Here is a 12,187-nt window from a genome sequence, read left to right as displayed (position 1 = left end):
CAGGGACGAGGCAAATACGGAGCACCTGTGTGTCCGACCATCCTCGTGACTAGGGCTGGAGGAGCCGACGATAAGGCTGCCCCAACCCGGGAGAGGAGGCTCTGCGCACGCTTGCGGGGGAAGAGCAAGAGATCAGCTGAGGAGCGAGCTTCAGTTTACATTGGAGAATTTATGGAGGGCGCGCTTCGTGCTGTCCCGTTTTATTGCCTGTCTCCAACAAGAAAAAAAGGGAGATGTGCACATGTCCTTTCCTCTGCGTGACCCCAGCCCCTCCCCTCCTTGGGGTGCAGGAGGGGCGCGAAGTGACCACAGACCAAAAGTTGTTTCCGCCCGGTTTCGAACCGGGGACCTTTCGCGTGTGAGGCGAACGTGATAACCACTACACTACGGAAACAGACGCCAACGGACGTTGGCAAACACCACTCTGAAGCTACACAGGGTCAGGAGTGACCGGGTTGGACGAAGCCGGGACTCCGAGCGGAGCGCGTTCCCTGCGCCGGCGGCCGAGCTGTGTTCGGGGCTCGCGGCCACACTTCTCCGGGCACGGCCTCGTCTGGTTGCTCACCCACGAGCATTGCTGGTTCGGACGTGTTCAGCCACCCTTCTGAGGAAGCGGGCGTCCTCCGGGCGCGTCCCCACGGGCGGCAAAGCGCCTCCAGGACCGGGTGAGTAGCGCGCGCGCCCAGTTTGGGCATCCCGCGGCAGCGGCCGGCGCTCCCCGGGAAGTCGGCCCGCGAAGAACGTTCCTGTCACTGCCCCTGCAGGCTTCCCTGTCTTGTTTCATTAAAGGAGAAATTCTTCAGAAGCCTCGGGTATTGTTTCGGTCACTCCAAAGGTGTATTTGACGGAGACGCCCTGCGTCCCAAAGCGGCACTTTTAGTCACACAGTCCCGCAGCCTGGACGGGAGCCTCTCGGATAAACTGAGCACCGCAAACCCGGTTTGACGCCCTGCTCTCGGGCTGGGCCGCGCGCACGCACACCTCGAGGCGGTGTGGGCACGGGGCGTGCGTGGCGCCCAGCGCCAAGCTTCATCGAATGAACCGACGGCCCCAAACTCACCCACCGTGTGCTCAACAACCTGCTAACCGCTTTGAAATGACAGTGACTCTAATTTCACAAAACCCTCTGACAGGGACGCTTGCCCTTACTTTACATGAGCAAACGCAGGACGACAAAGTTACCAGATACACCCGACATCCCGTCCCGTGTTGCAAACGGTAGCATGGTTCTACACTTCTCAGCACCTCGCTTTCCTCACCTCATGACACATCCTGAAGAGGATTCCCTTTCTACAGCTAAAGAGTGTTTCACTGTGTGAATGTTCAAGTCATGATTTCGCTCCTCCTTTACGGAGGAGCAGTTGGCCGACTCGTCTGAACGATACGGCAGCTAGCGCACGGCAGTTCCTCAAACGCTTGTGGAAACGCCCACTGTGTTGGGGGAGGATGGGCAAGGACTCCGATCCCCGCCCCGAGCCCTCTCCGAGGAGCTCTGAGTTCCCAAACAACAAAGTCCGCGGCCTAGAAGGGCCGGAAGTACTTGAGGATGCTCAGCGGGACCCGCCCCTCCGCTTCCGGAATCGGCTGTGGGGAGTCCCTGGTGCAGTCGTCCGTGTTCGGTTAGTAGGATGGCGCCGGGCCGACGCGGTCACGGCACCGAGAGCGGACAGCCGCTAAGCGCTTCCGCCGTCCCCCGAAGTTTACCCCCAGTGGCGGGGGATGGGGGAGGCCGGTTCTTCCAGGTCGTCCGCGTTCCCTGCTCCTTCATATTACAGAGACGAGGGCCTCCATCGTTCTAGCCCTCCCGCCCTGTTCCCGTGTGCCTGCTAGAGCGTCTCCTCGCCGTTTCCTGTCGCCCAGGGGCCCGGGAGGAAAGAAGGGGGCGTAGCGCTACCGCGGAGGGAACTCGCGAGCTTAGGAGACTCGCAGACACCGGAAGTGTTGGAAGGAAGACCGGAAGTGAGGGGGCGGAGCCAGGAAGTGAGGAGGGGCGGGGGTTTATGAGGAGGCCAAGGGAGCGTTGGGACAGATTTGCACTCAGGGCCACCTGAGGGACTTGGCTGTATCGCTGAGCTCTGTACCCTCCACTCGCAGAGACACGGTTGTCGTCTAGGAGTAGGGAACTCTGTGTGGAGGGGTGGGTTGTCGGGAGGACCTTCCTCTGTCTGCGCTTGAGGCAAGGTGTGGAGAGGCGGGGTGGGGGTGGGGCAGGGTCGTCAGGGCGTCTGAGAGGGAAGACCCCCGCCCCCAGCCCCCCCCACCGCCCATCTACACTGGCTGACTGGACACTAAGATGGCTGCCGTTGCCATGGCACCCAACCCTGTGCAGACCCTTCAGGAGGAGGCGGTGTGCGCCATCTGCCTCGATTACTTCACGGACCCCGTGTCCATCGGCTGCGGGCACAACTTCTGCCGAGTGTGTGTAACCCAGTTGTGGGGAGGGGAGGATGAGGAGGACAGAGACGAGTTGGACCGGGAGGAGGAAGAGGAGGACGGAGAGGAGGAGGAAGTGGAGGCTGTGGGGGCCGGTGGGGGGTGGGACACCCCCATGCGGGATGAAGACTATGAGGGCGACATGGAGGAGGAGGTCGAGGAGGAAGAGGAGGGTGTGTTCTGGACCAGTGGCATGGGAGGGTCCAACTGGGACAACATGGACTACGTGTGGGAGGAGGAGGACGAGGAGGAAGATTTGGACTACTACTTGGGGGACATGGAGGAGGACCTGAGAGGGGAGGATGAGGAGGACGAGGAGGAAGTGCTGGAGGAGGACGAGGAAGAGGAGCTAGACCCCGTCACCCCACTGCCCCCGCCTCCAGCCCCTCGGAGGTGCTTCACCTGCCCCCAGTGCCGAAAGAGCTTTCCCAGGCGGAGTTTCCGCCCCAACCTGCAGCTGGCCAACATGGTCCAGGTGATTCGGCAGATGCACCCAACTCCTGGTCGAGGGAGCCGTGGGAGCGAGCAGGGCATTTGTCCCAAACACCAGGAAGCCTTGAAGCTCTTCTGCGAGGTGGATGAAGAGGCCATCTGTGTGGTGTGCCGAGAATCCAGGAGCCACAAACAGCACAGCGTGGTGCCGTTGGAGGAGGTGGTGCAGGAGTATAAGGTGAGAGAAGTAGAGGATGGGAGTTTAGTGGGGGTGGAGAGGAAGTAAGAGGAGCTGGGAAAAGGAAACATGTCCCCTCCTAACCCCAGAACTTCATGCCCTGGTTCGCTGATTCTCCTTTTAGCACTTAACTGGCCTCACGGTGGGTTAGACTGAGAAGGATCCTGCACACAGACAAAGCAGAACAGTGAAGAAGACCAGGAAGATTGGCTTCCTCAAAAAAAATTGGGCAAAGCCCGGGTGATAGCATATCATTGGGTTGCATCTCTTAGGAAAAGCACTCCTGTTTCCCACTTCCAGTGTCTCTTAAGTGTAGGAGTGCAGGTGACAGGCTCCTCAGGCTTTACCACCAGTCTCATTTTCCTCTGGATGAGTCTTCACTCTGTCCTTGACTCAGACCCCTAGAGTTGGGAATTAATTGGGGCCTCAAGGAAAAAGAAAGTGCCTTAAGGAGCAGGAATGTAGAAATGATTACTAGTGTCATACACAGATACTCTGCACTTGCCGTTTGATGGGCTTCTCACCTACCCCCGATAGGGCTTGTTTCTCCTCACGGACTTTTGCTGGATCTGCATGTCTATGTACTGACTAGAACTTACCTTTCCTGAGAACGCAGGGGAAAGGGAGATGCTTCTTAAGTCAGAAGACCGGGTTCTGCACTTGCGAATATTCACTCAGGCATCTCTGAAAGTTTTGGAACTCTAATTTCTCCAGGATTAAAAGTTAATTTTTAGTGAACAGTTAACTTATGATGTACACCAGGAACTGTACTAAGCACTTTTCATGGACTGTCTCATTTAAAACTCAAAACAATCGTGTAAGTTTGATATAGTTTCTATCCCTGTTTTAGAGGTTAGGAAACAGATTTAAGTAATGTACACAGGGCCACACAGTTACTAGTAAGTGATGGACTTGGTTATGATCCCACTCCCCTGTGCCTGCACCCCTGCATACTGTTAACAGTGTCACCACCATTTAGATGTCTTGTTTGACTTTCCTGACATGTGACTTCTTGGAGTCTGATTCTAGTTTGGTTAATACTTTGCACCGTACTTCTGGCCTTCAGTCTTTGGGGATATAAGTGAAGATCTGTCTATGAGACAGCCAGCACAAATAGCACCACTTAGTGAAAGCTGGGATTAGTTTGAAATAGTGGGTCCAGGAGGAAGAGAGGGTAGCTCCCATGTGCGGAACTTTTTTGTGTTATGACCCATGTTTTCATATCTTCTCACACAGTAACCTCATTTAGGTAATCTTATCATTACCCTATTTTAGAGTAACCAGTCTATAACTTCTCAGCTATGAGTAACAGCTAAGACAAACCTAACATCCTTTCATGACAAGTAACTGTTTCTTCCACGCAGTGATTGTCCCAGTTACTGGGGGAGTTTTCAAAAGTACAGTGGGCCCTACCACTCGAGATTCTGAGTCAGAGACAGGGAGATTATCAGAATATCTTTAAGAAAGCCCAGTGTAGCATGGGAATCACTGCATTGGTAACATCACCTGTTTTTTAAACACTGCATTATTGGGGAAAGTTGTGATCTCCTTTTGTCCTTTTTTACCTCTCTCTTTTTTTTTTTTTTGGACTCCTAGTTTACCATACACATTGATGGACAGTTTGTTAACTGAATCTTGGGGTGGACTCTTCATGGGTGTTCCACCCCTTCTCCACCCTCCTCCTACAGGACTCTTCTGAAGAGCTTCTGAAACTGGATTTTAATTTGTGTTAGCCACATCTGTTGTATGCCAGCCCAGTAGGGATTTGCAGTTTGAGGAGGCCATATAGATGCAAATAATCTGCCATTAACTGATCAGCAGATGTAAATACATAAGTTTTACTATATAGAACTAAGTTGAGTGATTCCTTTTCTAACTTACAGGCTATGTTATGGGCAGATAGTTAATCCTTTTCAAATATGTACATTAACTAGCACTAGCTTGAAACAGTGTTGTTTTGTAGAAGTATTTCTTTATTGAATAGGTAATAATACAAATGATGTTTAAATAAAGCTCCTAAAAAGTTGAAAGCCCTTGATAATTTTTCTTAAATCGTACTCTGTTTGGATTTGTGCTTATGAATTTTTTGTCAATTTTCCAGTATTTAGGAAAAATATTAAATGAGAAATTTAAGCATCATAAATTCTGAATAGAGTTGGAGAAAAGTAGAAAGTAGTATGAAAAGATAATTTTGTAGTTCATGCTACTTTCATGTTAGTGATTACTTGTAATATTTTTAATGTTGTTTTTTCTACAACCACTTATCCTGTGCAACAACTGCCTTTTGTACTCTGGGTCAGTAACCTCTTTAGTTCAAGGGTCATTATCAGGTTGTCATTGGCAGCTTAGACACAGGTAGAGAATATTAGATAACAGTTACTGATCTTTGGTACATGCCAGACTGTGTGAAGCATACTGTCCATTAGGTAGATTCTGTTATTACCAATTCCCGTGTAAGGTGAGGAAACTTGAAGTGTAGCTTGCATCAGGTCACTTGGATACATTCAGGTTTAGATTGGAGTCTAGACTTAAGATCTTCTGCCCTGTACTGCCTCTCAAGGAAAGGAGAGAGAAAGGCAGAAGTAGTAGGAAACATTGAAAAGGGAAGAAAACAGGTTGGGCTCATCTCTGGTCTCTAACAGTCTTTTAAAGATAAAGATTCTGTTACAAGTGATTGGAACATAGAGCTCAATGCATATTGGCTGTGTAGATTAAAACCATAGGAAGAGAGGATTTTTGTTCTTCAGTTAGTAAGTGAGTGGGAGAGAAACGGACAGGGAGGCATAGAAATCATGTGGGGCCCCTGCCCCCCTATCTTGGGGGAAGCCTACTTAAAAATCATGACAGTGCCTCAGAAGTATTATAAAGGTTGTATTCATGTTCCTTGGGGTGACAGGAAGTGGGGGCAGGGAGGATCTGGACCATGGTCGGGTAGCTGGGTTTTAAAGGAAAAATGCCTTGGGCCAAATGGCGAAAGGCAATCCCAGGTAGAGGGAGCAGCATGGATAAAGATATGGAATTACATTCAGGTAAAGACAGGTAGTTTTATGTGGCTAAAACTAAGAGTTTGTATTAGAAAGGGTTAAGTAGAGGAGAGGAGGCTAGAAACGTAGAGGCAATGAGGGCCTCATATTTTGCAGATGGTGGAGAACCACGGAAGGATCTTTAGGACAGGAACAAAATCGTCAGAGAAGTTTTTAGAGATGAAAGTTACAAGGAAGATTGCTAATGAGGGGGAAAGGACCATAGGCAGGAACATCATACAGGAGGACTTCATGTGATGAGGGCTTCAAGCCAGGTCCAGCCAACTCTGAGTATGGAGCCTGTAGTCCTCAGAATCCTACTTTTAGAGGATCTGGGGTTCTGTACATGGCTTCTGTACATGGGTACAGGCAGAGTATTGGAGGCATTTGTCATTTGAAGAGAAGAAAGGGGAGGAAGGGAGTATGATGCTTATTTAATACCTGTGGTGGGGATCAGGCTTTGGGCCCCAGTGCACTGCAGGGAGGATGGGGCAGATGGGCACTGAAAGCAGGTGCCTCTCCCATCCCAGACCTCTAACCTTCCTTTCCCATTCTCTCAGGCCAAATTGCAGGGGCACGTGGAACCACTGAGGAAGCACCTAGAGGCTGTGCAGAAGATGAAGGCCAAGGAGGAGAGGCGGGTGACAGAGCTGAAGGTGGGTGAATGTCCTTGATAGGGCTGACTGGCTCTGTAATCTGGGCAGGGAAGATGGGCTGCGTACGCTCAAAAGTCGTGACTAGATTCCCTGAAGAGAGGCAGCCGAGGCCTGGGAGAGAAGTAGACATATTCTCAGGATCTGGAAGAGAGAGGGGCTTTGGATGGTAGAGAGTATGTTTGTTTCTAGGTTCCAAAATAGAGTGGTAGCAGGCCTGGTGAAGAGAGGTTGGGTCCCTGGCCCAGGGCTGCAAAAAAGCAGGCTTTCCACCTAGACACCTCGCTCCAGGCCCAGTCCCCACCACACCAGATAGCACAGAGGGCAGAAGTGAGCAAGGAAAATCCATGTAACAGCCATCAGAGAAGTTCCCAGGATAGATGGCAGAGCAGCCCTGAGCAGGAGAGGGGGTACCAGGGTGTTTAATGGAGGATAGAAATTTGTGACTATTAGCATGGCAGAGACTGAGTCTTTTCAGTCGTGTTTCTCAGCTGTTTCTCATGATTGATCACTCCTCCCCAAAGAGTATTTTTAGATATTTTTTCCCCTAATATCAACCCCTCACCCCCAACTCTGTACCTGTTTTTGTAAGGTCAGCAAGCACTGAGAATGGCTTGGCACTGAGCTTTGGAGACCAAGCCTCTTCCTTCATCTCTCCCGTGCCTACTGCCCTGGTCAGTGAGGGGTCTTGCCACTTCCCAGGGCTTGTGCTTATTTTTTGTACCTACATATTAGGTCCCTTTGCAACTGCCAGGGACCAAGTAGTGGAATCTGAGTCTGGGAGTCACGGAGTCCTCTTGCCGCTAGTCAGATACTCAGATTGTGACTTCTGGGGTCCTGGGTTACAGAGAGATGATGTCAGGATCTGAGCGTCTCTGGGACAGAGGGTGAAACTGACTTCCTTCACTCACTTGGTCAGTCAGAACTTCCTTTCCTCTCTGGCCTGCTATACTATGTCCCAAAAATGTCTCTAGCTGATGGGTGGAAAGCATGACCTTATCTAAGAGTCCCCAGCTCAGGCAAATGGGATGAGAGTGAGCAGAAGTTTTCTGTCATTACAGTTAGAAGTACCTACACCATGATGCCCATGATTTTGCCTCTTGGCTGTTAAAATGTAAAATATTATTTGGCTCTTTATAGGAAAAGTTCGCTAGACTCCTGATCTAGAAGGATTAGGTGACTTTTCTCAGGTCATTAGTGGTATAGTCAAGATCTTAACTTGACATCTTGATTCCTGAATTTTTTATTCATTCATTTAGAAAAGTTCTTACTAAGTACCTACTTTGTGGTTGGTGCTCTTCCAGGGTCTGAGGACCTTGTGGTAAACAGAGATTATGCAGTGGTGGAAAAGGATGTTAAAAGATACTTCAATGTAAACATACTTATAAATTAAGATTAATGCCATGATATACAATGATACTTATGGGGGTGGTCCTGATTTAGATCTGGAGGGGAGGGAAGACTTCTCTCTAGGAATATCTTTAAGCTTAGACCAGAAGGATGAATGAAGTTAGTTAGCCAGGGTGGAGATAAGTTGCAGACAGAAATTGTTGAGTTTGAGACCAGTGTGCTGGGGGTGTGAGAGTGGTGCCCGGTAAGGCTGGGAGGTGGGGAAGGGGACAGGGGCCTCTTTCCATTTGGGATGTAGGGCTCCGTTACCTTGGTTGAGGGGCAGCAGTTGCAAAATTGGAAGTTTATGTTTCTGTGTGTTGAGGTGGTATCCACCATCCCCTTTGCATCATCCCAGAGCCAGATGAAGTCAGAGCTGGCAGCTGTGGCCTCGGAGTTCGGGCGGCTGACACGGTTTCTGGCTGAAGAGCAGGCAGGGTTGGAGCGGCGCCTCCGAGAGATGCATGAAGCCCAGCTAGGGCGTGCAGGAGCAGCAGCCAGCCGCCTGGCAGAGCAGGCTGCCCAGCTGAGCCGCCTGCTGGCTGAGGCCCAGGAGCGGAGCCAGCAGGGGGGCCTGCGGCTGCTCCAGGTGAGCAGTGTCCCCTTCCTTATCACCCCTTCTCCCCAAAACCCCTATTTGCTCTGTCAGGCAGTGCTTACCAAACGTCTGTTAAGAGCTGCCTCTCTCCTCATTGAGAGGCCCCCACAATGATTTAACCCAAGACCAAAGGTTTTTTGAGGCTGGGGACAGAGTTAATGCCAAATGTGGTGTGCGTGTGATTATACCCAGTGAAAAGAAAGAAGATCCAATTGTAGAATGAGGGTTTTAAAGGAGAGTTAAGGAAAGAAGTTTTGACAGAGATATCCTGAAAAAGATTCACAAGTCATGTTGTGAAAATTCTTTTACTGGGGTTGAAAATTCTGTTACTGGTCTCGTAACAGATTGAGATGAATTAGGTGTGCTGAGGCATAGGGATGATTGAGATAGACATACGCTTATTGAGGGCCTTGAGGATGCTTTTTCTTACTCCCTGTTCAAGTTCAGTCCTTTCTCTGGCTGGAATCAGATTGGGAGAAAGGAGCTGTCTCTGTGCAGCTGACTCTCTCTTTGTCTCTTTTCCCCTCTCCCTCTTTTTGTTTCTGTTATTCCCAGGACATCAAGGAGACTTTCAATAGGTGTGTTGCCACCCTTTTCCTCTGTGACCCAGTGGCATCTGGTTCCCCATCCCTACCTCTCTTGGATATCCCGCTCCTTTCCTTCCTTCCCCAGGACCCGAGTTTCTGCCTCTGGACCCTCCTCTCCTTCCCCTCAGCTTTTGTTCTTCCCTCTGGGAATATCATGGTCCCACCCCCTGCCCGGTCCCCTTCCTCCAGGTGTGAAGAGGTACAGCTGCAGCCCCCAGAGGTCTGGTCCCCTGACCCGTGTCAACCCCATAGCCATGACTTCTTGACAGATGCCATCGTGAGGAAAATGAGCCGGATGTTCTGTCAGGCTGCCCGAGGTAGGGAGGTCACTTTTACGACCTTCCTTTCCCTTTCCAAACCTGAGATTGGGATCTGAGAGGGGGGAAGATCGGGGCCCCAGGCGGGGGGAGATTGGGGCTGAAGTGGAGCAGGATACAGGTAGGTAGGCTGCTTGGGGCCTCAAGCCAAGAGTAGCTTTTATCCTAGACCAGGTAGGTGGTGGTGGCGGGGGGAGGGAGGAGGGGTGGGTAGCAAGAAGAGCCAGGGCCAGAGGTTAGACCCGTCCAGTGTCCTGGAAACAAGAATGGAAGCAAGAAGTGGAGGCCATAGAAACTCAAGTCTGGCTTTTAGGATGGGGTGGGGTGAGGACACCTGGAAGCCTGGGAGGGAGGGAGGCAAGGGGTGGACAGCAGGAAAGGCTGAATCTTAGAGTTGGCTACTGATGGGGAAAAAGTTCTTTTGTTCAGTTGTTCTGGCGTATTTGTCCTTCTCCCCCTACCCCCACCCCAAGTGGACCTGACGCTGGACCCTGACACGGCTCACCCAGCTCTGATGCTGTCCCCTGACCGCCGGGGGGTCCGCCTGGCAGAGCGGCGGCAGGAGGTTGCTGACCATTCCAAGCGCTTCTCAGCCGACTGCTGCGTATTGGGGGCCCAAGGCTTCCGCTCTGGCCGGCACTACTGGGAGGTAGAGGTGGGCGGGCGGCGGGGCTGGGCGGTGGGCGCTGCCCGTGAATCGACCCATCATAAGGAGAAGGTGGGCTCTGGGGGGTCCTCTGTGGGCAGCGGGGATGCCAGCTCCTCACGTCATCACCATCGCCGCCGCCGGCTCCACCTACCCCAACAGCCCCTGCTCCAGAGGGAAGTGTGGTGTGTGGGCACCAACGGGAAACGCTACCAGGCACAGAGCTCAACGGAGCAGACACTGCTGAGCCCAAGTGAGAAACCACGGCGCTTTGGCGTGTACCTGGACTATGAGGCTGGGCGCCTGGGCTTCTACAATGCGGAGACTCTAGCCCACGTGCATACCTTCTCAGCTGCTTTCCTGGGCGAGCGTGTCTTCCCTTTCTTTCGGGTGCTCTCCAAGGGCACCCGTATCAAGCTCTGCCCTTGATTAGCCTGCCACCCGCAGGGGCCCCTCTGGTTAGCACTTGGGGGGCGGGTGGTGGTGGAGGGTGGCCCATAAGTTTGGGGGCTCAAAGGCTCCTTCCACTGTTTGTTGCTTCCTGCTCCCCTTTGACCCAGGCCCGCTTCTCCCTCTAGGAGTCTAAAGAACCCTCCTGGCCTGCAGCTCAGCCTTCTCTCACCTGCAATGTCTGTCCAACAGGTCTGCATGGGTCCCTGATGAGAACAGCTGCCTGGTTTCCCTTCCCTCTACCCACCCAGGGGTCTGAGTTTGAGTAGGGGATGAGGGGAGATGTAACTCCATTACTTAACTTCCCTTTCCCTGCCCCTGCTCTTCAACCTTGTCAGTTCCCAGGCTGGGGGTACTTGGGCAAGACACAGGTCTGCTCCCATTCCATTTTCTGATGCAAATTTTAGCTAAGGGATTTGGAAGCTTTTTTTGGGGAGGCAGGTTGGGTGAAAGGGTAGAGCTGGGTAATAAATGTCTATACTCTCCAGGGGAAGTAGGAGGGATTCTGAACTCCTTCCATCCCCAATTTCTACCTCCATAGACTGGCCAGAATTTAGCTTGAGAGCTCTGGAATGGTTGACATGATTGAAACTATATACCATTGTATCACCCAATAAATTATTTTCTCCCCCTTCCTTTTTTCCAGCACTCAAACTAGGAGTAAAGCTCACCCCACCCAACCCCTCCAGGTCTTTTCACTGCCAGGCTCCTTTCCCCTTTGCTCAATGGAATTCCTTGTGTCAGTTTCCAGCCTCTTCATGTCTTTAGTTTTCTCCATTTGGTGAGCCCTGACCAGGAGCCTGGGGACAGGGGTTTGGATCCCCAGAAGAGCCTTGGGTATAATCTATTTTTCTAGTAACCCCTTGCCTTCTGTCACTTGTCAGCTTTTGTCCTCTACTTTGATGGCAGAGGTCAATTTATGTTCCTGGGGAAAAGGGAAGATGGGTTGTGTTGTGGAAATAAAAAGTTTATTTGCTTCTTTTGTTGAGTCCTTTCCTTTAGATGAGCAAAACCAGGATGAGACAATCTCCATAATAAGCCAGTTCTTCTGTGATGCCAGACAACTGAGGACTGATTATACTTTCCCGTGATAACCTGCCTTTTGCACTAGTCACCCCTTTCCCAGGTGTGATCAATAAGATGGTGGTACTCCTCCCCCAGCCCCATCTGAATGACCTACAGGTTTTTTTTAATTGAAACTCTTTTTAGGATGTACTGATTGTTTCCTGCTTTAAGACTATGGTTTTTCCAAGAATCTTCACATTTTCATAATCTCTGTGTCATTTTATCTAGTTGAAATACCATAAAAGCTGGAGAGGTCTCATTACCATTAGGAGTTGATAGAAAAGGAAATGGAAAATCTGTACAGGCTACATCAACATGTTCCATGGTACTCCTCTGCCATTTGAGAAAAAAGCCTG

At 51.1% G+C, this 12,187-nt stretch overlaps 1 protein-coding gene and 1 non-coding gene across 12 annotated transcripts; one reads left to right on the top strand and one right to left on the bottom strand.

Annotated features, from left to right (window-relative positions):
* Positions 1–321: 321 nt before the first annotated feature.
* Positions 322–394, bottom strand: TRNAV-CAC (transfer RNA valine (anticodon CAC)). The gene has a single exon. It is a non-coding gene; the product is annotated as a tRNA-Val (tRNA).
* Positions 395–454: 60 nt separating this feature from the next.
* Positions 455–11,747, top strand: TRIM41 (tripartite motif containing 41). Of its 11 annotated transcripts, none has more exons than XM_047729277.1 (8): positions 1,578–3,103; positions 6,687–6,782; positions 8,494–8,757; positions 9,322–9,344; positions 9,543–9,670; positions 10,144–10,319; positions 10,895–10,958; positions 11,413–11,747. In XM_047729277.1, the coding sequence occupies exons 1-8, from the start codon at positions 2,294–2,296 to the stop codon at positions 11,532–11,534; spliced, it is 1,683 nt and encodes a 560-aa protein (XP_047585233.1). In that variant the 5' UTR covers positions 1,578–2,293; the 3' UTR covers positions 11,535–11,747. The 11 variants fall into 11 exon arrangements, 7 of the variants coding, with proteins under 7 accessions (XP_047585229.1, XP_047585233.1, XP_047585235.1 ...); XR_007127359.1 differs by having other exon boundaries at positions 1,579–3,103; positions 10,144–10,569; positions 11,413–11,488; XR_007127358.1 differs by having other exon boundaries at positions 1,580–3,103; positions 10,144–10,774; positions 11,413–11,487.
* Positions 11,748–12,187: the final 440 nt, after the last annotated feature.

The sequence above is a fragment of the Lutra lutra genome, chromosome 5, assembly GCF_902655055.1.
Source record: "Lutra lutra chromosome 5, mLutLut1.2, whole genome shotgun sequence".
Classification (NCBI taxonomy): domain Eukaryota; kingdom Metazoa; phylum Chordata; class Mammalia; order Carnivora; family Mustelidae; genus Lutra; species Lutra lutra.
The sequence above is the reverse complement of the archived record's forward strand: the minus strand, read 5'-3'. Positions and strand labels throughout refer to the sequence as shown.

Bases quoted from the DNA above. Each gene is read 5' to 3' on its own strand.
- TRIM41 (XM_047729273.1), top strand. From the start codon at position 2,294: ATGGCTGCCGTTGCCATGGCACCCAACCCTGTGCAGACCCTTCAGGAG. The intron at 3,104-6,686 runs GTGAGAGAAGTA...CCATTCTCTCAG, and splicing joins AGGTGGTGCAGGAGTATAAG to GCCAAATTGCAGGGGCACGT. The intron at 6,783-8,493 runs GTGGGTGAATGT...CTGTGTGTTGAG, and splicing joins GGCGGGTGACAGAGCTGAAG to GTGGTATCCACCATCCCCTT.